The sequence below is a fragment of the Brassica rapa genome, chromosome A10 (assembly GCF_000309985.2).
Source record: "Brassica rapa cultivar Chiifu-401-42 chromosome A10, CAAS_Brap_v3.01, whole genome shotgun sequence".
In the NCBI taxonomy this organism is placed as follows: Eukaryota; Viridiplantae; Streptophyta; class Magnoliopsida; order Brassicales; family Brassicaceae; genus Brassica; species Brassica rapa.
In genome coordinates, this window is record NC_024804.2 from 14,807,334 (window position 1) to 14,833,298 (window position 25,965).

At 34.1% G+C, this 25,965-nt stretch overlaps 6 protein-coding genes across 8 annotated transcripts; 4 read left to right on the forward strand and 2 right to left on the reverse strand.

Moving 5' to 3' along the window:
- Nucleotides 1-5,960: 5,960 nt before the first annotated feature.
- LOC103845703 (protein kish) lies at nt 5,961-8,725 on the forward strand. Of its 2 annotated transcripts, none has more exons than XR_004452899.1 (4): nt 5,961-7,740; nt 7,814-7,920; nt 8,097-8,273; nt 8,399-8,725. XR_004452899.1 is itself a non-coding variant. In XM_009122589.3 (4 exons), exons 1-4 carry the CDS (start codon nt 7,738-7,740, stop codon nt 8,464-8,466), a joined length of 213 nt encoding a protein of 70 aa, XP_009120837.1. In that variant the 5' UTR covers nt 5,969-7,737; the 3' UTR covers nt 8,467-8,718. The 2 variants fall into 2 exon arrangements, 1 of the variants encoding a protein (XP_009120837.1); XM_009122589.3 differs by having other exon boundaries at nt 5,969-7,740; nt 8,097-8,131; nt 8,399-8,718.
- A 1,500-nt stretch (nt 8,726-10,225) lies between these two features.
- Nucleotides 10,226-14,297, reverse strand: LOC103845704 (26S proteasome regulatory subunit 8 homolog A). The gene is made up of 10 exons (XM_009122590.2): nt 13,997-14,297; nt 13,543-13,640; nt 13,216-13,440; nt 13,055-13,117; nt 12,807-12,970; nt 12,315-12,471; nt 12,129-12,227; nt 11,923-12,033; nt 11,537-11,788; nt 10,226-10,329 (listed from the first exon to the last, which is right to left on the reverse strand). The coding sequence occupies exons 1-9, from the start codon at nt 14,196-14,198 to the stop codon at nt 11,648-11,650; spliced, it is 1,260 nt and encodes a 419-aa protein (XP_009120838.1). The 5' UTR covers nt 14,199-14,297; the 3' UTR covers nt 10,226-10,329; nt 11,537-11,647.
- A 3,880-nt stretch (nt 14,298-18,177) lies between these two features.
- On the forward strand, nt 18,178-19,975 carry LOC103845705 (GDP-fucose transporter 1). Its single transcript, XM_009122591.3, has 2 exons — nt 18,178-18,402; nt 18,667-19,975. The coding sequence occupies exons 1-2, from the start codon at nt 18,360-18,362 to the stop codon at nt 19,803-19,805; spliced, it is 1,182 nt and encodes a 393-aa protein (XP_009120839.2). The 5' UTR covers nt 18,178-18,359; the 3' UTR covers nt 19,806-19,975.
- A 161-nt stretch (nt 19,976-20,136) lies between these two features.
- LOC103845707 (tudor domain-containing protein 3) lies at nt 20,137-22,701 on the forward strand. Of its 2 annotated transcripts, none has more exons than XM_009122595.3 (6): nt 20,137-20,579; nt 20,687-20,854; nt 20,939-21,167; nt 21,532-21,738; nt 21,934-22,220; nt 22,439-22,701. In XM_009122595.3, the coding sequence occupies exons 1-6, from the start codon at nt 20,289-20,291 to the stop codon at nt 22,589-22,591; spliced, it is 1,335 nt and encodes a 444-aa protein (XP_009120843.1). In that variant the 5' UTR covers nt 20,137-20,288; the 3' UTR covers nt 22,592-22,701. The 2 variants fall into 2 exon arrangements, with proteins under 2 accessions (XP_009120843.1, XP_009120842.1); XM_009122594.3 differs by having other exon boundaries at nt 20,170-20,579; nt 22,433-22,701.
- On the reverse strand, nt 22,602-23,798 carry LOC103845706 (probable plastid-lipid-associated protein 8, chloroplastic). The gene is given in 4 exon segments (XM_009122593.3): nt 22,602-22,971; nt 23,050-23,229; nt 23,309-23,432; nt 23,508-23,798. Coding segments are annotated over 4 exon segments (723 nt in total). The 5' UTR covers nt 23,736-23,798; the 3' UTR covers nt 22,602-22,780.
- Nucleotides 23,799-23,986: 188 nt separating this feature from the next.
- Nucleotides 23,987-25,742, forward strand: LOC103845708 (protein PGR). Its single transcript, XM_009122596.3, has 5 exons — nt 23,987-24,222; nt 24,301-24,414; nt 24,834-25,056; nt 25,137-25,385; nt 25,468-25,742. The coding sequence occupies exons 1-5, from the start codon at nt 24,074-24,076 to the stop codon at nt 25,597-25,599; spliced, it is 867 nt and encodes a 288-aa protein (XP_009120844.1). The 5' UTR covers nt 23,987-24,073; the 3' UTR covers nt 25,600-25,742.
- Nucleotides 25,743-25,965: the final 223 nt, after the last annotated feature.

The window sequence follows — 25,965 nt, forward strand, 5'->3', positions numbered from 1 at the left end:
AAGCTGAGAAGCAGAAGTAAGCTTTTATACCAAAATTTAAGTAAAAAAAAGTAAGCTTTTTATTATGTTATAAGCTTTTATTTACTACTACAAAAACAAATTAAAGTGCAAGTTATATTTTACTTGAACGCTTAACGAGAAAGTCCATGTGAGACAAGCATAACCTTTTACTACTATCTACATTGGTTACATGTTTACAACACCATATTTTCACTCTACATCATCTTCTCTCTTTTACACATCACTTTTTTTTTTCCACATCATAATTCAACATTCACTCAATTCATATTCTCTTCAATGGTTTTGTTTAAAAAAAATTACAACACCATGTCCCATCAACTTTATTCATAATTTTGCTTATGCTTTTGTGATTACAAAAAAAAATGATTTTTTTTTTCTGTATTCAAATGAAATGGAACAAGTATCAATTTATAGAGTATAAAAAATGATGAATTTTGATATAAAAATATATATATAAAATTATAATTATTATGAAATAATTGATGTTAAATAATTATGATGAAAAAAAAAAGTTAGTCTAAAGCAACTCTTTCTCTCTCTAAATTTTGGTCCAATCAATATTTGCCACATCATACAAGAAGGAACTACTTTTTTTTTCAACACCCGTTGATAAGTTTCAACACTGATTTTGCCACATCATATCTTTTACTTTTACAACAAACCATGGTAAGCTTATCGACAGTTGATAAATATTATCAACAGTTGTTAAATCTCCCATTGTAAGTCCACCTATTAAGATCAGTGCCGGCCCTTGCACGAAGCTGACGAAGCAACCGCTTGCGGCCGTAAAATTTATATATTAAATCCGGCCACATGTTACATATGTTTTCTGTAGTCCAGTGGTAAACTCATGTTCACATAATCAAAAGATCTTGGGTTCGACAACCAACAGCCATGATTCCACTTTCTACTTGTTCTTTCTATTTTTTTCTATTTAAAATAGTGGCCACAATTTTTTTTTTTGCATCCAGCCTTTCAAATTCTTGAACCGGCTCTGATTAAGATCATGTTAGTTTTTATTAGCAGACAATCCTGAACCTTTGAAAAATGATCATGTTAAAATTTCCATACATACAAGTGAAAGAAACACAGTTGTCATTCATCCCTTCCTCGATATCAGTTGGGTTAAAACGGCAGCAGAAAAGGTGTGCGTCAATTATAGATGAGGTGATTCTTTGGAATCAAGCTGTTTAAACGACTTGATCTAGAGAGGGAAACGAAGACAAAAGTAATAAAGAAGCATCCGAAAGTAGAAGTGTCCAAAGATGTTAAAAGTGAGGGGGCCCAGGGGTATGCTCATTGATGGGCTTCGTGTGACCTCATCTGCGGGACCCGTGTGGTGAGAGCTCAACGGTGGAGAAGAGAAGGGGGTCGTTGTCGCGGAGAAGGTCTCCGTCCTCCCCTATCTCTCTCCTCACTTCTTTTTTGTATTTGATTCGCTTCTAGTGGGTGTGCTTTATGGCAGCCTCGTTATATTAACAAGAAATTACACTTCTTTAATATTTATATATACATAATTCATATTCATAATTAAATTACCACACCAATTAATAAATATAAAATAATTTAATCCTTTTATCAAATATATCATATATTATAATATTAAATAATTAAATATACATAATAACATATATTTATGAATTTTACAACATACTTTAACTTACTAAACAAAATAATAAAGTAATATATTTAAAATAACAAATAATTTTTATTTAATATCATATTTAAATTAGGATTTTAAAATATAATTTAACATATTATAATTTTATAAAAACAAAATACTTAATTCAGTTGATATTAATATTATTCAGATGATAAATAACCTATAGTTTATTCTAATGATGCAAATACATCAATTGTAAACTGAACAAACCGAATTTAGTTGATATTATTATTATTTAATATGTTTTCATAGGAATGTAAATATTTATCAATTATGAGAGGGTTGAATGACATATAGTCAATTTAAATTTTAATTTAAAACTTTAAAATATAAGTAAAATCAATACGAAGCGGGTTTTATAAATGTAATATCTTATTTTCATGAAATTATATTTATATAAGTTTTAGTTAGTTATATATACTTATATAATTTTTATATAAAATACATATATTTCGAATAAAAATTAATTCCACGATTAAAATCAAATTTAAAACTTAAATTAGTATTTCAAATATTCAATTCATATTTATTTCAAATGTTATCCAAAATTATTTGAACCCAAACCGAGATAACTTGAACTCTAAATTAATATGGTTACAAAATGAATATTGACAAGAGTTACAAATTATACGTGAACCCAAAATATTATTAACCGAACCTGAGTTGTATTAACATAATATCCAAATAAGACTTATAAGACTGAACTTTAAACCTGAAAAACTCAACCGCCCTAAATCTTGCAAGAAAAAAAAATTACAAACATCAGGTTTTACATATTCTTCCTTGGTAATCAGGACCGGCTTAGGGTATGGAGCAAAAGGGTGTGGATCTCGAGCCTAAGCATTTTTAACAAAATTAACTAGATTTTGACACGCGTTTATAAAGCGTGGATTTATTTTTTGAATTTAATAATTTTTAATATAAATTTTTATATAAGATAATTTATAAGTTTGGCCATATTATTCGAAACCGAATAATCAACCCGTACCAAATTGAAAAAATGAAACCAAACTTGAACCAAAATTTATAAATAACCGAACATATCATATATCTCTAGAACCAAGATAAATAGATACCTGAATTTTTAAAATACAAATTATACCTACAAATATTAATTATATGTAATTTCTAAATAACCAAATATCTTAAATATACTATTTATAAGCTGTATCCAATAAAAACAAATTACTCAAACATTTTTTTTCAAATATTAAAAAAAATATCTTAATAAGTCCTCAATATTCAGTCTAATTTTCTACTAAAAGGAACCAAAACACCAATAAGTGGTATCCACAGTCAAACCAGTAAACGCAGTCTCCATATATAATCTAGTTTCAATTTAATAAAAATCCATTATTTAAAATCCTTTAAAATTTAAAACCCATATTAACTCGTGAATCTATACCAGATGACATGGTAAAAATCTAAAATAACATGATAATATTTTTCAAAATTTGATTAAATTTCTCATATAAATTTTACTAAGATATAAAATTGAATAAACTACATTTTTTTATGTTATACATTCTAGTTTATAGGTTTTATAATAACTATATTAAGATTAAATTTTTGAGTTTTAGAAATAAAATTATTATTAAGTTGAGTATAGTTGAGTTACCTATAAATGTTTAAAATAAATAATATATTTTATTTAAACATAAAAAACATTCGAAAAATGCTATAATTTCCTGAAAAAATATGTATACAAAACCATTTCTCCTAATAAACCCAGTTGTAAAAGATTTTCATCACAAAAATAACCTAGGAAGGTTTTCAAAGAAAAAACTATAATTTTGAAATATAATTAAGCTTGTTGTTGTACTGTAAAGTATTTCTCTAATCGTAATGGGAAGTTAATATGTTTTGACCGTCGAATGGTATCATGTTTTTAACTTTCTGTTAACCGTACTTGCATCATGTTTTTATGTTAGTTTGAGTCATAAAACATTTAATATGAATTAAAAATATGGTATTGTTCAGACTTTAATTACCAATAAATCCAAATGTTTTTATAGTAACTGCTTTTGTTAAAAAAACGATCGTGGATTGTATGATTATTAAATCAGTTATAAAATAATCTTTTTTTTAATAGGTTTAGTGGCACAAAAGTAATATTCCAAGGAAACAGGGGTAAAATATATCAATGATTCTGAATTAATAATATTAATGTATAAATCTTTGGTGTATTATAGTAAGTTGAATATTAAATAAGAACATTGGTTATTTTATAGTTAGAGAAATATAAGGTAATTGATTAGTGTATAGTTAGAGAAATATATGATGAGACCAAAAAAATAGTTAAGTCTAGTGAATAGGTCCAACAATCTTTTATAAGTAGATTTTTTGGGACTCTTTTCCTTTTAATAGTACTAGGTCATTGTCCGCGCTACGCGCGGATAATATTTTGTTTTTTTTTTCATATTTTTGTACTATTATGTCAATTGTTTAGTTTTATAAAATGTTATGTTTTTATTGTAAATTTGGAATTAAAAATCTAGTTTTTCCTTACTGTAAAGTAAGTTAATTTTTTTGAATCTTACCACAACACATTATACATAAAGAGAATATAGTTGGTCTTTATATTCTTATTTGGTGTAATATTGAAAATTTTGATGGTTTTTTTAAATTATATATATTAGGATTGATTTTCGTGACTATATTCTATAATTGTCTAAAAAAATTGTTTGTCCTATATAGACATCCACATAAATATGGACTTCTGATAAATTTGTTCATTGAGATATTTAGTTTCACTTTTAACTTTATTCTCTTTTTTGACATCCTCATGCTAGCTTGTGGGGCTAGCCAACTTGGTGCAAAAAGGTTTACAAAAGCTGATTGAGATGCGCGTGATCGGACACTTTTTGCTAGGCTATTCATACGGAATTTTAAAGCTCTAGGAATATAAGCAATAGAAAGTTCAGAAAACTCTTTAGATACAGCCTTTATTTCGTTGAGCTCCGAGTCCAACACAGGCCAATCTTTCTCCTTTTGAATAAGCATAACTAGTTGTTCACAGTCGATTGAAAGACCATCTCTCTGTGTCTAAACTTCAGTATCACTTGCATTGCCCATAGCAAACCTTCAGCTTCCGCTTACAGTGGTGATTTGGTGCGTGTATATCGGTCCTTACTCCAAACAGCATTGGAAAGTCACCATCCATTAACACAAAGCCAAGTCAAGATATGTCTCTTTCATTTATCCAGAATGTCTAGCAGGAGCGTTTCTTTGCGAAAGAACAGTTGTGTCCGTTACCTCAACTCCCATGTCAATCTCCATAATCTTGTCTACACGTTGAGTTATCCTCCAACACTATGCTTCAATTTTATTCGCTAATGGGAAAAACATAATTCCTACGACACTATTAATGATTGTTTTTTTTGTTAGACCGATACGGCAAACTTATGTTTTATTTAACAAAACTCTTATTTTAATTTTGTATTAAAGAATCAATTATATTTTATATTATCCATAATTTTAGTAAATTTACTTATTTGTCATGTTTTTATTAGGTTTTCGCTAAATCATTGATTTATTATTTATTTTTAGCTAAGTCACTAATTTATTAATTTAAAAATACCCTTAATTAATATTATATATATATATATTAAAAATGAATTTTTTATTAGTAATATTAAATTTCTATTTTATATTAAAATTTAGTTAGTTTTTCTTATTTGTCATATTTTATTAGGTTTTAGACTTTTAGATAGGTTATTGATTTATTATTAATTTCTAACTGATTCGCTAGTGTGTTAATTAAAAGAATACCTTTAATGAATTTTATATATAATTAAAAACGAATTTTATTTTAATCATATAAAATTTATATGTTATATTAATATTAAATAAATGATTTTAAAATAATATAATAAAATTATCAAAAAATTTTAAAATAAGATAATTCTTATTTATATTTTGTAGCTATCTGAAAACAATAATTTTATTATAAAAGTTAAAAAGATACAAAAAATTATAATTAAATATTATTCAAGAAAAAAACATTTATATAAAGATATTTTCTAAACTATTTCTAAGATATGAGTGTTTTAAAAAATTTAACACGGGATGGTTAGAACACAGAATTATGCTTATGAGAGAGTGGCTCGGGAATGGGCTTCGAGATGGGTCGTCATGAGAGAAAGGTAAATGGGGGAGACGGCGATTAGGTTATTCAGAGGATGAGAAAGCTGTGTGCGCTTTGGCTTGAGTCTCAACAATACGTAGATTAGGGTTAATGGGCTGGACTGGGATAAAGTGAATTATGAGATTGATGGGATTAACGGGCTGGGCTGGGTGAAAGTGAATTATCTGAGTTTGGCTTCACTTCGGCTGATGGCGCAAAACAAAAATACGGAGTCGGAGAATGAGTTAGCGCACAGGAAGCCCGATCGTGATTTTAATTTGAAGCCTAATCTGGCAGTGACGTGGCAATTTGATTGGCCCTGATTATTTTGAGCATGTGGCTAGCTTTAGGAAGCTTAAAAATAGTCCCTTTTATATAGTGGGATAAGATATTTTCTAAACTATTTCTAAGATATGAGTGTTTTAAAAAATTTAACACGGGATGTTTAGAACACGGGATTATGCTTATGAGAGAGTAGCTCGGAAATGGGCTTCGAGATGGGTCGTCATGAGAGAAAGGTAAATGGGGGAGACGGCGATTAGGTTATTCAGAGGATGAGAAAGCTGTGTGCGCTTTGGCTTGAGTCTCAACAATACGTAGATTAGGGTTAATGGGCTGGGCTGGGATAAAGTGAATTATCAGATTGATGGGATTAATGGGCTGGGCTGGGTGAAAGTAAATTATCTGAGTTTGGCTTCACTTCGGCTGATGGCGCAAAACAAAAATACGGAGTCGGAGAATGAGTTAGCGCACAGGAAGCCCGATCGTGATTTTAATTTGAAGCCTAATCTGGCAGTGACGTGGCAATTTGATTGGCCCTGATTATTTTGAGCATGTGGCTAGCTTTAGGAAGCTTAAAAATAGTCCCTTTTATATAGTGGGATTTTTCTAAAATATGTTCATAAACATGTGCAAATGAACCCAACATAATTCAAAGAGAAACATTCTAAGAAAACACTAAAAACGCTTTATTACAAACATAACACACAAGTTCAAAATAAAATCACTTATAGCTTTAATGTTAACTAATATAGATTTAGAATTTATATTGAAGTGGAGTCTAAGATTATATTTTTTAAAACGAATTTTCGGATTTCAATTTGTTTTTGAAAAAAATCAATATAATAATTTTAAAATAGAAAATTCAGAAAAGTTTCAACTTGAAAAAATTGAAGACAATTTTTATTATTTATTTAAATATTTATTTGTATTTAAATAAAGTAAGAATATAATTGTTGTTTAACTATTTAATGAAACTTTTTTTTGTTTATTTTCTTTATTTTGCTCTTTTTGGGAAACAAAAAATTTATGTGTGTTTTTGGGAAAATTTGCCCTATTTGAAACTCCTAGGCTAGAGTAATTATTGAGATAAATGACATATTTGAGTTGTTGCTTTTTTGAATTTTTTTTTCTGTGAAACGTATGTTGTGTCATATATACGTTTTAAATTATTTAAGTTTCTATTTAAACTATTTATTCATATAAAAAAAATTTCCTATTTCAAATTGATAGATCACATAGGCTTGTCTTTCGAAACAAAAAGTTAAAAAAAAAAAACAATTATAAAAATCTGAATTATCCTTAAAAATGTATGAGGGAACATTATAATGTTTTTAACCAAAAAAATCTAAAATGCAAATACTCAACCAACTGTGTCATATGATATTGATATCTCTCTATTTGAAGAGAAACGGAGAATGGGATGCAGCTTGATGCCAGACTGGGCAATTGCTGGTGTATAGTGGGCCTTAATGGGCTTTACTTTTACTGAGAACTCTATCCGAAAAAAGTTACGACCCGGGAAAATCCAGAATAACTAACTAACCCTCGCAAACGCTCCGGCGTCTCTTCTTCCCATCTTTGTTTGTTTCAGATTGAAGGAGGCAAATTTTGGCTTCTTCTTCAGTGATCATCATAATCAGATACAATGGTAAGACTAGTAGTAGTATTGCCTTTTGGTGAAATCCCCTTTGTTAATAAGCGAGTACGTAGTTTATGTGCAGTCAGCTTTGTTCAATTTCCATTCGTTTTTGACGGTGGTGCTGCTTGTGATCTGCACTTGCACTTATCTCAAGATGCAGTTCCCTGCCATTCTCGAGCAGAAAACTGGGTTTGTTACCATTCCTTCTTTACTCACCTCTTCCTCAATTAGATCCACCTCGTATTACTTGGTTCACTAGAGAGCTTTAAAACCGATTATTATTCTATCTATCTATCTATCCATTTATCACTTTGGTCTATATGAAAAAATGCTTCAACATATTATTATATACTTTGTCGTTGCAGGTTTCGTGGATTCTTTTGGAAAGCTGCTAGAATAGGCACCCCCCACTCCCTTGGAGCTCAGATCTCTTATTCTGTTTCCTAATTCCTTTCTAGAAAACAACAATCCCTCTTCATATGCTAGGCTTTATAGGAGCAAGGATTAGAGTTATCTGGTTCCAATCCTTAAATAATACTTTGGTGATGTTCCTATATAAGCATATGCATGATGGGAACATTAGTAGTGTCGAAAGTTTTCAGACTAGCAGTTACGGTCGAACATTCTCTTGATTAACATTTGTTTTGTTATATCAAACTTGTAACAGGTGAGCGTTTGAGCCCTTGGATGTCGGTGGGATGCTTCATGATGGGTGTCTCCATCATTTTCTTTTGAGTCTCACAGAACCAGTTCATGTCTTCATTGAGATATTCTGTATGCAGCAAACGCATTCTAAGGTTTTGGATGAATGAAACTGAAAGAGTAGAATATATTATATTTGGATTTTGGGTTTGGTCTTGTAACTGTTGAATTGTTTTCATGTGGAAACTTAACTATAAGCGACCCATCAATCAAATACGAATCTTTGTCGCAGACACACGAATGTGATGAATTTTTCCCCTATCCTTTATGATTATGGGGCCGTTACGTACCAGAGATATATGGGCCGATATATATTATCCAGGCCCAGTATAAGAGTTATAATTAACGCAGCTTCAGCGTAAATGAATATTTAAGCTTTACTTCCCACGTGGACCCTGCCTCATAATTTTAATTCTTTTTTTCACAAGTATTTATTTCCTTTTTAAATTCGAAATTTCTCAATATACGTTGTTCTTAACAAAATACAAATACTCTTGATCTGCAACTTTAGATAAGGAAGTTTTTCCGATGGTATACTTCTAGCAGAGCCGTCTAATAGCACGTGCATGTGGAGCGGTCGAACAGGATCCGAATATAAAAATAAAATTTTTAAAGAAATTTTCAACAATATATACACAAATTATAGTCTAAAATTTCAAAATTGAAATACAATACTGACTAATTTAGAGTTTATAATTTATAAAAAACGTTAAACATATATAAATAGAACTATTAATTTTTAAAGCTATTTCATTATGTTTTAAATATATCGTTAATATTTTTGAATAGGGTCCAAAAAATAATTGAGACGACCATGGCTTCTAGGAATCTCTGGTACTTTCAACTTTTTGATTGTATTACAGGTTGAGCACAACATTCTTATGCACAAGCAATGACGGTATCTGGGCTAACTCTGTGCCGGCAGCTGTGGTAATACATAGGATGCAACCGTTATCTGGAATGATTGATTGGGTGTAAAGCGTTTGTAGGTGGCTTCTTAAGTCCGCCGTCAAATCCCAGGGCTCAACCATGGACACAGGCAGTGGAAACTACCAAGCTTGAGTACGGTAGAGGCAGAGGAAATTTTCGGTGGAACGGTGAAATGCGTAGAGATCGGAAAGAACACCAACGGTAAAAACACTCTGCTGGGCCGATACTGACACTAAGAGACGAAAGCTAGGGAAGCGAATGAGATTAGATACCATACTAGTCCTAGCCGTATTTTCTTTTTTTTATCTCGTGACAAAAATCTTTTAACTTATTACAAGAAGACTAATCATTAACACATGGCACTCAAGTTGTTACCCAAACCAGAATCCGGTTCAAACAGTTGTTGGCTCACCTGGGTACACTCCCCAAATGTCTCCTACACATGCATACTTGGATATCCAATTCGGATTCAGATCAGCTTTTATCGGATCTTTCAAAACTTACATATTTGGATTCATTTTTCGGTTATTGGTTCCTTTTAGTTTCATGTAAATTAAGTTTTGAATATTCATATTTATAAATACTCAAATATTTCTGGGTATAATTTAGCCGAAACCTGTCACTTATCTAAAATATAATTGAAACTAAACCATTTTAAACTCTAAATTGACATTTCAAAGTAAATTTTGGATTCAGTTTCGGATTTTGGACGGCTTAGGTTCGAATTTTCAGGTCCTAGCAAAATGTACAACCCTCTATGCCCACCTATATTGAATGAATTTGATTTACCCCGACAACATACTTTCCCTATGTCGGATAGAAAGATCTACATTATAGTAGGTTCGTTTATCTGAATATCTGATGACTCGGTTGGAAAAACTTCTATATTGTAAAGAAAAAACTTGTTTGTAAAAATCGAAACTGATATGTCTTGAGACCATTTGAAAAATAAACTAGTGTTTGTAAGAGCATCTCCAAAAGAAACTCTATAACTCCAAATATAGAGTTTTTTGCTCTCCAAAAAGGAACTTCAAAACTTCAAATTTGAAGTTTTGAAGAGTGAAACTCCAAATATAGAGTTTCACTTTTCAAAACTTCAAATTTGAAGTTTTATCTTTTTATTTGCATTTTGGTCCTTACAATTATACATCATATTTATAATTCTTAAATATTTTTTTGTTTATTGTTTTAATCCTTAAAACTTTTATATCTCATAAATATTTCAAATTTGTTATATAAACTTAAGTTTTACACATGAAATTAAATAAAAAAAATTAAAACAAGATTTATAATATTTTAAAACTAGAATTAAACAACAAGAATATTACAAAAGACCATAATAAAAACTTATTAAAAAGACATATGAAGACATAATTATTACTCAAATTTAAATATTATAACAACACTAATAGTCTGGTAAATTTGCTCCGGAACCTCCAAAATCTCCAAAATATTGTTCAACAAATTTTGTGTAACCGAAGATGATTGTTGTTGTTGCTCTTGACGCATTTTTCGTATGATTCTTTCTTGTTCAGATCGAATGTATTCACGAATATTAACGTCATCGATAGAAGCTAAGTTTTTTAGCAATATTTTATTTTCCTCTTTTATTTCTTTAAAAGCTAACTTTTTTGTTTCATTTCGCAGTCGTAATTCAATCATCTCATGATTTTTTTCCCTGCTTGTTGTACTTTCGTTTAAAAGATCAAGGATTTTTTTCGTTTGATGATATCAAACTATCAGCAGACATATTATGAGGATATCTGGTTTCAACAATTTTTGGCTCGTAATCTACAAATAAAAAATAAAGAGAATCATTTCTTACTTCGAAATAGTTGATCATATATGGGAGCATTATGGAAATAATTTTATGCAATAATGTAATATTTGCTTGCAGTTTAATATTTAATTATGTACTTTTATTTATAATTTTATATTTTAGTGTAAGATTTTTTTTAATTAATATTTCTGTAATATTTATATATATGTATTAGTTATTTATAGAAGTTTTATGAATTTACATCAACTATGACAAACATAAGGATCATAGTGTAAAATATAAATAATTTTGAAGTTAAGTTTGAAGTTTTACTTTTGGAGAAGAACACATCGAAACTTCAAATATAAAGTTTTGGAAACTTCAAAATAGAGTTCCTTTTTGGAGATGCTCTAAACAACTTTGTTTTTCAGAACGTTTAGACAACAAAACGATAAGATTTCAGAAACAACCAACAAACAGTAAAGAAAGGCTGATATATCAGGTCTAGACAACAAAGAGACTACCCTACTTCCAGAGCTTACGCAGAGACATGTTCTTCTCTGTGTCTTTCTTCATTACCTTCGCCACCGCCATTTCAACGTCTTCCTGTGTCACGTGTACTCTCCTCTCCCTCAGAGCAAACATGCCTGCCTCCGTGCACACAGCCTGACCGTAACAACCAAAAGTATAAGAGAGATGTAAACTGTAGAGACAGAGAGAGAGAGAGAGAGGGAGAGAGAGAGAGAGAGAGAGAGAGAGAGAGAGAGAGAGAGAGAGAGAGAGAACAAAACATATATTACCTTCAGTTCAGCACCCGACGCACCATTCATCTTCTCTGCAATCTTTTTCAGATCAATTCCACGCATCAAATTCATTTTCCTCGAGTGAATCTTCAGGATATCAAAACGTGACTGCAACACATTGTAGAAACATACACATTAGCCAAACATGTTCTACCCAAACATATCCAGTCGAGCAACTCAATTATATGAAAATAAGTAATTACATCTTCATTTGGATTGGGGAATTCAATTTTCCTATCAATCCTTCCTGGCCTGAGAAGAGCTTGATCCAGAATATCAATACGATTTGTTGCCATCAAAACCTGCAAGTCATTTAAGAGGATGAATGAGTGTGACTACAATTTTCAGATAAGGATGCCACAGGTTTCTTTAACACATTTTACACGTACCTTGATTTTGTTTGATGCTTCGAATCCGTCAAGTTGATTGAGAAGCTCAAGCATAGTCCGTTGCACCTCACTGTCACCGTTTCCACTTCCAGATTCCATACGAGCAGACCCGATACTGTCGATTTCATCCATGAAGATGATTGATGGTGCATGCTCCCTGAAAACCATAAACCATCAGCAACAGTATTTTTCAACACAATCATCTCATGTATGTGTACAGTCCTGTTTGCTCCAAACAGACAATTTAGTACTGTGGCCTAAATGGTAGGCACAATGCCTCTATAACAGATATTCATCCTTGAGGCTGTCTACACAACAGTACCAACAAAGATCATGTTCTTCATATTCTTTTCAATACTTAACACTACGTCCACCTCAGCTAATAAGTGCAGTCACTTAAGAAGATTAAACTTGTTGACAATTCCATCTTTTCCTACCCATTACTATTTACTATGCTTGAAATTTCTACTTTAGGGGTTAGCATGTGCAAACCTTGCCATCACAAAAAGCTCTCTGACCATTCTAGAACCTTCTCCAATGTATTTCTGGACCAGCTCGGAACCAGAAACTCTGATGAACGTACAGTCAGTGTGATGTGCCACAGCCCGAGCTAATAGTGTCTTCCCAGTTCCAGGTGGACCATATAACAACACACCCTAGAAAGAAACGAAGATAAAATCATCTATAATCCACTTAACATCGTTGCAGTACAGAGAAGAAGCTCCGAAAGGCATGTGTACCTTTGGCTGCGCAATTCCAAGAGACTCAAACAATTCAGGATGCTTGATTGGAAGCTCAATGACCTGATGAATAAGTAAAGATGTTAAAATATCATAAAGAAAGAAATAACAAAAGGCATAGCCCGTTAACCGCGCTTTTTTCTTTCACAAAGTAAGCATACCTCCTTGATTTCCTTAATTTGCTGGTCAAGACCACCAATCATGTCATATGTGGAGTCAGGAACCTTCTCAACTTTCATAAGGTTGACCAGCGGATCTACTTTACTCGGAAGAACCAGGTGAAGAACATAGCTATCATTACGAAGAGCAACTCTTGTCGATGGTGTGATCTTATTTATGTCAATACTTTTGTCAATATCAACAACATACTTCCCCTCAGGATGAACCTGGAAGAAAAGATGAGTTTAAGCCTTACTGATAGCTATGTCCACAAGATTACAAAAACAATACAAGGCCGTTAAATCCCATGATATAAAGAATCATAGTACCTTAACCAAGACCTTGTTTTTCCCCATCACTTTAACCACTTCGCCCACATAGGAACCAGGTTCCTGAAGCAGCTGCAACTCTTCTCTGAGCATTCGTACTGTTTTCAGAAAAAAGTATCAAAATTAGAACTGATTATAAATTAAAAAGAATAAGAAAACCTCAAAGCTTAAATTAATACTGTTATGATATGTAACCCCTGACCATTCGTACTGTTATGTAAGTTTAAATGCGTTACTATGAACCAAACTAAATTATAATTGCTCTCACACTCACGACAGAGTCACATTCGTAGGGATCAAAGAGAATCATAATAAAGGAAGCTTATTTCTACTAAAAATTCAAGAAAAGATCCAACACAGAAGAAGATCCCAATGGCCACCCAACCAATTCCAAGGAAAACGAAATCGAAAGCCATCCGAAAATTAGGGATAAGGGATGATGAAGAAATAGGACCTCGAGAATTGAGTTCGTTTCTCTGAGCTTCAAGGCGATTGAGGTTGTTGGTTTTCTGGCGGAGCAGGCGCTGGAGCTCGTGGATGTGCTGGAGGTAGTACTGCTTAAGCCCTTCCCCTTGTTTCGCCACCGCTCCCTTGGCGTTGCAGGTTTCCTCCATCGCTGTCTCGGGACGCCTCGCCTCGACTCCTACGGCCGCCATATCGTGAGTGATTCGTGTCTCTCGGTATTTCGATTTCGGGAGATGAGAGAGAGAGAGAGATCGGAATCTGAAACCCTCGCGCACACATTACTTCAGCTACTAAAGCTAAATAATAATAATACGCGATATTTGTTAATTAGGTGAAAAGGAATTTTACTCGGTAATACAGAAACCTTCTCGTTGCTTTAGAGTCTGTAATAAGGTCTCTCATCCTTTTAAATATGTTTAATTCATTTTATATTTTTAAATGATCAAAAGAACAATAATTCTGTTAACTTTTTTTTTGTTGGTTTAATTCTTATATAACTATTCTTTAGTCTCGTACTAGATATGAGTCTGTTGCGTTGCAACGGATTTTTGTTTGATGTTTTAATTTAATAAAAAAATAAAATAATATATCATTTTATTATAATATTATGATTGTTTTTTGTATATGTTGTTAGAGATTTATTTTATAATTAAAAAAATTTCACACATAAGTTCAAGTTAAAATTTGCATTTTATAATCATGGTGCATAGATTAATTGTTATAAACTTTAAACTAAGGATTGGAGAAAATACTATACATAAACATTTAAAATGAACCCAATCTGAAAATAAGAAATGAAAAGTAAAAACGAAATGAAAGTTAAGTACACCAATCGAATCAATGAAAACATTATACGTGTTATTATGTACTAATTTAATGTTTTATTAAATAAGTCTTTAAAATTTTATTTTGCTAGGATTTTTTTTTAAAAAAGAAAACATTAAATTTTATAAATATTCTTTTTATTTACAATTAAAAAATATATTAAATACTCTTTCACAATTTTGTTTAAGATTTTAGAAAATGTAAATTTCTGTCATATAACCTATTACAATTATCTTTTCTTTAGAATTTCTTAAAAAAATATATTGCTATCAAATAATTTATTTTAGTTATTAATAAATATTTTTCAAATTGATATTTTTACATTTCGTATCAATACTAATTTTACAATTCTTTTGTTAATTAAATAATATTTAGTATCATGTTCATCATCAAACACTCTCATAAAAATAATATCAAATAAAGTTTTATAATTCTTTTTTGGTTAGAACTTAAAAATATTATACAAATTTCTTTTATTTAGGATTTTATTTATAAAAAAGAAAAACAACTATCAAATATTCTCTTACAGTTTTGAAAGATTTTAGAAAAGGAAATTTAATATTACATAATCTTTTACTATTATATTTTGTCTAAGATTTAAAAAAAAAAATTTCTATCAAATAACTATTTCCAGTTAATATTAACTGTTTTTAAATGTTGCAATTTTCAAAAATCCTTTTTTTCAATATCATTAATATTTTTACAATTTTTCTTGTAAATTGAATAATTGTTACTATCATGTTTATCATTAGATTTTTGAAGTAAAAATTACTATTAAATAAAATTTTATATTTCTCTCTAGTCACGATTTGGATCCGTGCGTTGCAACGGACTTTTTTTGATATTTTAATTTAATATAAAAATTTTAAAAATTATTTTGTTATAGTTTTAAATATGAATAATTGTAGTTCCTTTTGGTTTATGATCTTTTTAATTAGGATTTGAATAAAGGAAAATTAACATTAAACACTCTTTTATAAATTTTTGGTTTAAAAGTTTTAAAGAGGATAATTACTATTAACATTTTTTACAGTTATCTTTTCTTTATGATTTTAGAAAAGGAAAATTAGTATTAAATAAATTATTTGTACAAATCGGTTTTGGTATAGGATTTGTAAAAACGAAAATTACTATTACTGTTTTCAGAAAAATCGGATTTTATTAAAGGAAAAATAAAAGTAAACATTCTTTTACAATTATTTGGCTTAAGAATTTAAAAAGGATAATTACTATCATTTTTTTACAGTTATATTTTATTTATTATTTTAGAAAAGGAAAATTATTTGTACAAATAGTTTTTGGTTTATGATTTTAGTAAAGAAAAATTAGTATTAAATAAATTATTTGTACAAATCGGTTTTGGTATAGGATTTGTAAAAACGAAAATTACTATTACTGTTTTCAGAAAAATCGGATTTTATTAAAGGAAAAATAAAAGTAAACACTCTTTTACAATTATTTGGCTTAAGAATTTAAAAAGGATAATTACTATCAATTTTTTTACAGTTATATTTTATTTATTATTTTAGAAAAGGAAAAGTATTTGTACAAATACTTTTTGGTTTATGATTTTAGTAAAGGAAAATTAGTATTAAATAAATTATTTGTACAAATCATTTTTTGTATAAGATTTGTAAAAACGAAAATTACTATTATTGTTTTCCTAAAAATCGTGTTAATGTGTGAATATAGTTTTTTTTTTGGTTTTTGATAAAAAAAAGGAAAATTAGTATTAACACATGTCACAATCTTAATTATATAACTGTCATGTGTGTTAATTAGTAACTTTGAAGAACCAATAAAACAAAATTAACATTAAACATTCTTCTACAATTTTTTTGGTTTAAGATATTTAAAAAAGATAATTACTATCAAATTTTTGTTTTACAATTATCTTTTTTTTTTATGATTTTTGGAAAAAAAGACAGTATTAACACATGTCACAATTTTAATTATATAATTATCTTGTGTCGCGATCTTGTTAATTAACAATTTTGAAAAACCAAGCTTTATATAATAAGTTGCTCTAGGCAAAAATACAAAAAAGGCCTACAATAGCCGATCTGACAACTCTTTGTTTGAAGATGCTTCATGGGTCTTCCTATTTAGAAAGAACATGAATCACTTGGATCGTATACAACAAAGGACAAAGAACAATAACAAAACGTTCTCTGTCGAGATAAAAATATTATAGTGTAAGTTACGTCGGAAGAATTGAAAATGGTCTGGAAGATTTAGATTTAGAACATGTACATGCTGCAGATCCAGAACATCTTAATCATTCAAAATCATTTAAAATACATAACTACTTTTTCATTTTTCGAAATCGAAATTATTGTGATAAAACAGATGGTGCTTGAGAGTAAGAGAAATAAATACAAATATGAAATATGTGAAATTTTTCAGAAATTGCAAGGTACTCCCTTGTAATCTCCCTGGAAATTCCATATATCCAACCAATCTTTAATAACCTAATGTTTGTATATCACTTTTTTGTTTACATTGTGATAAGTCTTTTGATCAATTCAGTTTTTGACACAGGAAGATGGTAAATCTTGGATGTAGTTTGTATCAACTTGTTAAACTATATGTAGTGAATTTTTATCAGTTAAATATGATGCCGATGAAAGACTCTATAAGATGTTGTGATGTTCTCACTTAAGGTTTATCTAGTTTGATGTGCAACTTCAAATGTATAAATAATTGTTACAAAACTTTCAACTACAAAAGTACAAATATTTAAGTTCTTTGCCAAAATTTTGATTAAGCTAGAGAGTTTGGCCAACTACTACTATTGATAGGATTCCCCATCTATATCCAATCTCAAGGGTTGTGTTACACAAAAAAAAAAAAAAATCCAATCTCAAAGGGAATAGAACCTAGTTGCTTTACATGCTGAGATGGAAGGATTACTTTGGGCAGCCGCATGTATGAGAGACAGGAGGATCACTTCGGTACGGTTCGAGACAGACTGCTTGGACTTAGTGGACATGATTACAAACCCGATGGACTGGCCAGCATTCGCGACAGAGTTCGAAGAGTTCCAGAGGTTACAAGATGATTTCGAGGATGTGAGACTATCTCATATTCCTCGGAGTCAGAATGGCCGGGCAGACGCGTTAGCGAAAGAAGCAAGATCCAGAGATTATATTTTCTCCCATATAGATCAGACCCGGACAGATGGAGATGCTCCTCGGAGAATCGACTCGTCTGTTCTCCACTTGATCTAGCCTAGATGGGAAGACGACAAAAAAAAAAAAAAAGAACCTAGTTGCTTTGGGCTGGCTTGTAGTCCTAGTCTAATGGTTGGCCTTCCTACAATAACCTAGTTTTGTCATGTGAATAAAACAGATAAATTGAAACTTCAACTATATGAATTGCATAGCTGTAACTTCTGCTGATTAGAATGGTTTTTGCTTGATTTGATTTTGCTTATCAAAAAAAGGATCACATTGTTAATTAACTTCCATTAATGGCTATTTGGCCAAATTAACACCAACTTTTTTTTTTTATCTCAAGGTAACTTTATGACTTACAGGCAAAACAGCCAAACCCGTGCGACACTGTCTGTAAGAGAATCTCCAACCCACCTCTATTTCTACCTCTATAATAGCATTTAGAGACAAAATCACTCCAACCCATCTCTATTTTTGCCTCTAAAATAGAGATTGCTATTTTCTCCTCTATTTATAGAGGAAGAAATAGCATTCCTCTATATTTTGCTTTATATGTAGAGATCTCTATTTTAGAGAAATACATTGGAGTAAAACCCACCTCTATTATAGAGTTCCTTTATTTTAGAGGTAAAAATAGAGAAATACATTGGAGATGGTCTAAGTCGTCGCCTTCCTTCCTCTAATAGTTTAAACTCTCTTGTCTCGATCCAGATCCAATCTCTCTTCTCCGATCTATTCACACCATCTCTTCAAATCAAAACAATGTCCTCTTCCCGATCCGATTCCAGCAAGCCGTACTACGCGACGAGCAGCCTCGTCATCGGCTACGCCCTCTGCTCCAGCCTCCTCGCCGTCATCAACAAGTTCGCCATCACCTACTTCAACTACCCCGGCCTCCTCACCGCCCTCCAGTACCTAACCTCCGCCGTCGGCGTCTGGCTCCTCGGCAAGCTAGGGTTCCTCCACCACGACGCCTTCGCCTGGGACACCGCCAAGAAGTTCCTCCCCGCCGCCCTCGTCTTCTACCTCGCGATCTTCACCAACACCAACCTCCTCCGTCACGCCAACGTCGATACCTTCATCGTCTTCCGATCCCTCACCCCGCTCCTCGTCGCCGTCGCCGACACCGTCTTCCGCGGCCAGCCGCGTCCCTCGAGGCTCACCTTCTTGTCTCTGCTGGTCATCCTCGCCGGCGCTGTTGGCTACGTCGCTAACGACTCGGCTTTTACCCTCACCGCTTATTCCTGGGCCTTGGCTTACCTCGTCACCATCACCACCGAGATGGTTTACATTAAGCATATGGTTTCCACTCTCGAGCTCAACACTTGGGGGTTGGTTTATTACAACAACCTCTTGTCGTTGATGATCGCGCCCCTGTTCTGGTTCCTCACCGGGGAACACAAGGAGGTTTTCACGGCCGTGAATGCTAACGGAGGCGATGTGTTCGAGCCCGTTGCGTTCTTCGCTGTGGCGCTGTCGTGTGTGTTTGGTTTCCTTATTAGCTTCTTCGGTTTTGCTGCTAGGAAAGCCATCTCCGCAACTGCTTTCACGGTGACGGGTGTTGTGAACAAGTTCTTGACGGTTGTGATTAACGTTGTGATTTGGGATAAGCATGCGACTCCTTTTGGGTTGGTTTGTTTGCTTGTTACCATCTGTGGAGGTGTTGGTTATCAGCAGTCTGTGACCGTGGCTAAGAAGCCGACCAATGGTCCGTCTAAAGCGTCGAACAATGCCGACAAGGGTGATGATGATGGGTTGATGCAGTTGATTCCGGGGAAAGTAGCTACTAATGTATGAGAGAGGCTCCATTGTTTGCAACCTTTAAAAAAAAAAGAGGTTCTAGCATTTGATTTTCGAATTGAGAAGTTTCTTCTATGGTTTCTGGCCTCTCTATAGTATCAATTTTGTAAACATGTTTCACTCTCATTCTTCGCTATCCATTATTATACAAGAAAATCAATTTTATCTTCCATCAATGCATTATAAGATTTCAGAGATGTCGGGTCTTTGATACTTTGTTGTAATGAAAAAAATGCTAAACAACAGTTACACAGGCCCCAATCTATGGTCTAAATCCATCGAGTTGGAACATAACTGCCGAGACAGGTGCAGTGTACTTGGATAGATTGTTCGTTCGTAGTGGTATACAACTAGTTTTGGGTGAATTTTTTCTTTGAAAACGATTTTGGGCTTTAATAAGGCCTTATATCATTTCCATTTGGGCTTTCAGTAATAAAACAAAGTAAGGCGACCGGCACAACGAGAGGATCAATCAACGCAATGGAGGAGGGAACATCAAGCTCGTCCGCGTCCGCCGCCGGCAACACCTCCACCGCCGTGAAAAATGCCCTAACTACCCGCGGCTGGTGCTTCAAAGACGCCGATTACTTAAACTCCTTGGTCAAACAAATCTCCTCCTTCATCGGCGGGACAAATCAAACAGGCGCCATCGTGGATTCAGTGGAGGCGGAGCTTCTCAACATGGATCTCAGGTTAATCGGAGGTAAGTCCCTTCCCGACGCGACTGAGTTACGCAGGTGCTCTCATCTTCAAGGTCCCAAAGTTCTCCAGGTAGATACATTTCTTCTTACTAATTCTGATTAAATACAAGCAATCAGCTATTTAAATTTGTGTTGATTTTTTTTTTTTGTTTTCAATGCTTTTCTTTTTTTTGTTAGATAAGTTCTGTTAGAGATGTAACAAAGAGTAGTGCAGAGGAGTTTCTAGGAAGCTCGACTGGTAAACGTGTGCTGAAACTTGTCCTCACTGATGGAAAGATTGAGATATCGGCACTTGAGTACTCTCATATACCATCGTTAAACAATGATGTGACTCCTGGTACTAAGGTATTAAAAATCAGTCTAAATTTGATTCTCTTTGTCTTATGTATTGTTTGATTTTTTTTTTTTTTGTTCTGTTCTTGTTGGCAGGTGCGTTTAGAAAATAAGGCTGTGGTGCGTGAGGGTTTAGTATGTTTGACTTCAAAAGAGGTGACTGTATTGGGAGGTCATGTGCAATCGCTCTTTGAAGAGTGGCAGATGAAGAAAAAGTACGCTAGTTTGTCTCGTTCGTCTGGAAGGCAATCTCAGGAAGGGAAAGCTGGTGATGGCCCTCCTCCGTTTGAGGAGTTGCAGATCCGAGCAGGTTCCCATCACCGTGGTAAGCAGGGTTTGCTTGTTATGATTGCTCATTATCATTCAGTTTTCTTCTTGTGAATGTGTTACATTCTGGTGATTTAACCATAGCTCCAGAATCTCTATGTATCTGCTTCTGTAGCCTATAAGGACTCATGTAGATATCCAATCTATAAGTTATCTTGGCTTGGTATCCAGCTTTGTTCTGTTCGGTCTCGACTGTTTAAAAAATTTTACTTAAGGGACCGCATTTTGACTGTGAGGTAAAATTATGGTATATTGATTTGCTCTACATCTCTGTTGAGTCTCTTTGCTTACATTTTGTGATAGAAGTTTTGGGAAATGCATCGGAAAATTTAATTCGTCAGTATATGTCTGATGGTTGACAGATTCATACAAGACGACTTCTAGGACTATTGTAGCTACCGCTGCACAACATACTGGTGGAGAAAAAGGGGAAACTAGTGAAGTTGCTGGGAACAAAATAGGTGCAGATAAGAATTTACAGAAGAGTTCTGCAGATTCTGATTCGAAAGTATCTGTCAAAGTTGAAAATCAAGAAAAGCCAAGCAGTTCTGATACACGACCTAAACAAGGTTTAGCATCGACTTTTTTCCTCTCCTCACTCTATATCAAAAGCTCATTGTGTAGCAGAACATTTTGATTCTTTAAATTAGTTTGTCAATTGGCAATAACACTGATCCCTTAGATGAGATTTGTTTATTATATATCCCTATAAAGCTGAGTAACTGTAATGCTCGTTAGTGCCATAACATCTCCGATGTTTGCAGCGGTGGAAGCTGTTCCTTTACAGAACCAAGCGGCTGCTCAGGTGCTTCTTGAGAAGATGAAACATTCGAGTTCAAATGAACGGCAATACCGAGGACGAAGAGGTAGAGGTAGAGGTAGAGGGAGGGGAAGAGAAGAAGACGACTCTGCAGTACTTACACTTGAGGAGTGGGAAAAGAGGAAAACTAGCGGGGGAGCTGTTGCAGCAGCTGACAATCCGAGCGACACTACACGTGATGAAGATCTTGCCTGGCAGCTTCAGAATCAGTTTGATCTTGAAGACTCTTACGTGAGTTACAAAAACCTTTATTTTCCTCCTTATTATCAGTCTTCTGTGTTCTCAATTCGCTATTAAAACAATCAACCAGTCCATTGATTTGATTTAGCACACCTTATTATCTGTTATTCATTCAATGGCTTATGAGTTATGTACTGGGATTTGGGACCATTCAAACAACAATTGTTACAGTGACAGAGCTGTGATTGTAATTTGCTGTTTAGGGACAGGAGGTGCACGGAACCGGGGCTGCGGATATCAGAATGAATATGTTTGACTACGGAAGAACAGATGAAAGCTTTGGCCAAGGAAGGGGAAGAGGTGGAAGAGGGAGAGGAAGAGGGCGAGGGAGAGGACATAGGCGAGGAGGAGGACGTTTTTAAGTGCAATGAATATGTCTAGAGACACTCTTGGATATAAGTTTACATTACAGAACAATGTTTCCATCTCAAAACACTCTCGCAGGTACACCCATATGTTCTTTCTTTTTTTCTGTAGTGAATTTGCATTGATCGACACAGAACTAAAAAAAACAGGGAGAGAAGAGACATGGAAGTTCATATAATGTATTACTATTGACGCCTCCTAAAGACGAACAGTGAACCTCTAGAGCCTATTCCCAACCTAAGTTTCTCATCAACGTATGTGATCCGAAGCTTCACTTCGCTTTCAAACCCATATTTAAACTCCAGAGAACCAACCTTGAGTTCCGGAGGCTCGAATATCACCTGAACCCACTCACTGTCCAACACGTTCAGCTTCCCTGCGAAGATCAAACACAGGTTGAAACATTAAATCCATGGTTATGACCAAATAATTTATCAGGGATTTCGCAATTAACCTGTCAAGGACACATCTCCGTCGAGAAAACCAAGAGCAGTGAAGGAAACTCTGTTCCTGACGGTATCAGGAGAATCAATGCCTTGGATCATCTCTTTTGTTCTGAAGAAGAGGCGGCCTATCACGCTTCTGTAGCCTCAACCAGGAGAGGTCGGTCTAGAACAGTACACCACGTCCCAATCTGCAGCAAAAGATTCAGCAAGTTCACGTTTTGATAAAAGGAAGTAGCTTTCGCAGTGTTTGCTTAGATTATTTCTTACCTCCGAAAATGAGAGGGCACTTAACAGGCTCGCTCACACAATACTTCTGAAGCTCCCCAGCCACTTGCGCCACTTCCTTGTGTTGCTCCGGTGTAAGTGTCACACCTCCATCGCTGTTCGCAACCTGTTTTCACACACGACTCCATAATCATCAACACGGATTTGGATTAGCTATGCTTTTACAAATCAAATCGCAGACCTTAGAGAGGAGGGATGATATGAGATCATCGGGGCCAGTACGGAGCTCAACTTTGGGCGATGACACCGAGCTTACGACGAGTCCTAGTCTTCTACCTCTGCTCCGCGAATTGGCCTTATACGAGAGGGAGTACTGAAGAGGGAGGTTCGAGCGGTTCGACGAATGGAACTGAGTCCGAGGTTCGGAGAAGGACGACGCGATTGTAAGGGAAGAAGCAGCCATAGCCATTGTTGCTCTCGAGAGAAAGAGAGAGTGAAGCAGATAATGTAATGAGGGAGACGACTTTGGTCGCGGTGCTGCCACGTCAGAATAGAAATCGAGACTGGGCTCCACACTTGATTACCTTCCGCCACGTAGGAAGATATGTTCTCCCGCGTTATCTGGTCTAATGCAAATATCTGGGCCTATCAGTCCAGCCCAGTTGAGGCCCAATATGCGAAACACTTTCGAGTGACGAGTGATGATGACTAGTTGGGGTCAACTGGCTATCTCTCTCATCGTCTAGCACCAAACTAACTGAATCTTGGAGGAGCCCTCTCATCTCTAGAATCTCAGCCACTGGAAAAATGGAAACGTCACCCCAATTTATGCTCATCTTCGCCGTCGTTATCTCTTCTCTCATCGCCTTCCGATCTTACAAGCGGAAATCGCTCAACCTCTCCGGCGGAGTTGCTGGATTCGTCGTCATGACCATACATTTCGCCGCCGGTTTCAGGTTTCTTCTCCCGCTTTTTTTTTTTTGATTTGTTTATGTAATATTGAGATTGATCGGTTAATCTGTTGAATCCCGTAGGTACGGAGCTCTGCTGCTCGTATTCTTTCTTACTTCCTCGAAGCTTACCAAGGTCGGGGAAGAAAAGAAACGACGCGTTGATGTTGAGTTCAAGGAAGGCGGCCAAAGGAACTGGTAACACTTTCTTGCATTTGTGAGCTTCTTCTCTGCTTTGAAGATCACCACCGGTACTCAATCTTAGTTTAGGAGAATGACTTCTCTGCTCTTAGATTTGTGCCAATGTAACCGTTTTTCGAGCTAACTCTTTTCTTTAAGTGTGCTATTTGAATCTATCTTTGTATGAAGCTTAGGATAAAGATCCATCTCGATCAAAAATGACTGGAGATATCATAGTTGTCCCCTCTACCTTTAGCATACTGGACTATTCATAAACAAAGCCTACTTCCTTTTTCCTACAGTCTTTGAATCTTTGTGATATGATAAGTAGAATCGATAGTTATGATTACTTGATTTAATAATGTTGGTTTTGATGTTGGAATATTAGCAAATTGATGATGATGATTTCACTTTCAGAGGGCTTCATATTGTTTCAGGAAACAAGTGCTTTGCAATAGTGGGATTGCGTCGGTTCTAGTTGTAATTGCTTCTACGTTAACGGGATGGCAGGACAAGTGTTTGGACTCGAAGCAGTCAGAGATTGTAACAGCTCTTATTGGTGGGATCATCGGCCATTACGCATGCTGTAATGGAGACACTTGGTCCTCGGAGCTTGGGGTGCTTAGTGATGCCCAGCCTCGACTTATCACTACGCTAAAGGTTCTCTGTTTCTTTTTTTTTTTTGCCACTCGGTAGTTAACATGTCCTGTTTAGCTAAACGTTTGGTTTCTCACTCTCAGCCTGTGAAGAAGGGCACGAATGGTGGAGTTACAAAGGCAGGACTCTTAGCTGCTGTGGCGGCCGGCACCACTGTGGGAGTAACGTTTCTTGTGTTCGGACTGTTTACTGTGAGATGTGCAAGTGATGTGGCTCTCAAGCAACTCTTGGTAATTCCATTCTCTGCATTAGCTGGATTATGTGGGAGTCTTATTGATTCCGTGCTTGGAGCAACAATCCAGTTCAGTGGCTTCTGTTCTGTGCGGAACAAGGTAAGTTTTGAAAGAACACATGTAAATATATGTGGTGGATCGAAGGAGGAGAGTATTTTTGTTGACGGAATGTTACGCGCAGGTTGTAGGGAAACCAGGGCCGACTGTAAAGAAGATATCAGGTGTGGACATTCTTGACAACAACGGTGTGAACTTTGTCTCTATACTCTTGACATCTTTCTTAACTTCTATTGCTTCTGTGTACATTTTCTGAATTGCTGCAGCTAATCACTACGTTTTAAGGACCGACTGTTTTCAAACAGAGGTTAATTTGTTGTATGCTGAGATCAGTCTTTTATAATTTCTAACAAACAATCACTATTACATTCACGTATATGTATGCATCAATCACAAACATGTTAAGTATGAGTCTATGATCACAGCTACGATTACAAATGTCCGGTTCTTTTTTCTTCTACTGAAACTTGTTCAAACAGAGGTAAAAACATTGTATTTATAACTTTTGTGTGCATTCAACCAGTATAAAGATATATTAAAAATTGTTTAATATATTATTAGTATAATAGTTATTTATGATAATTGTGAATTTATGTTAATTTAATAAGTATAATTATATTTT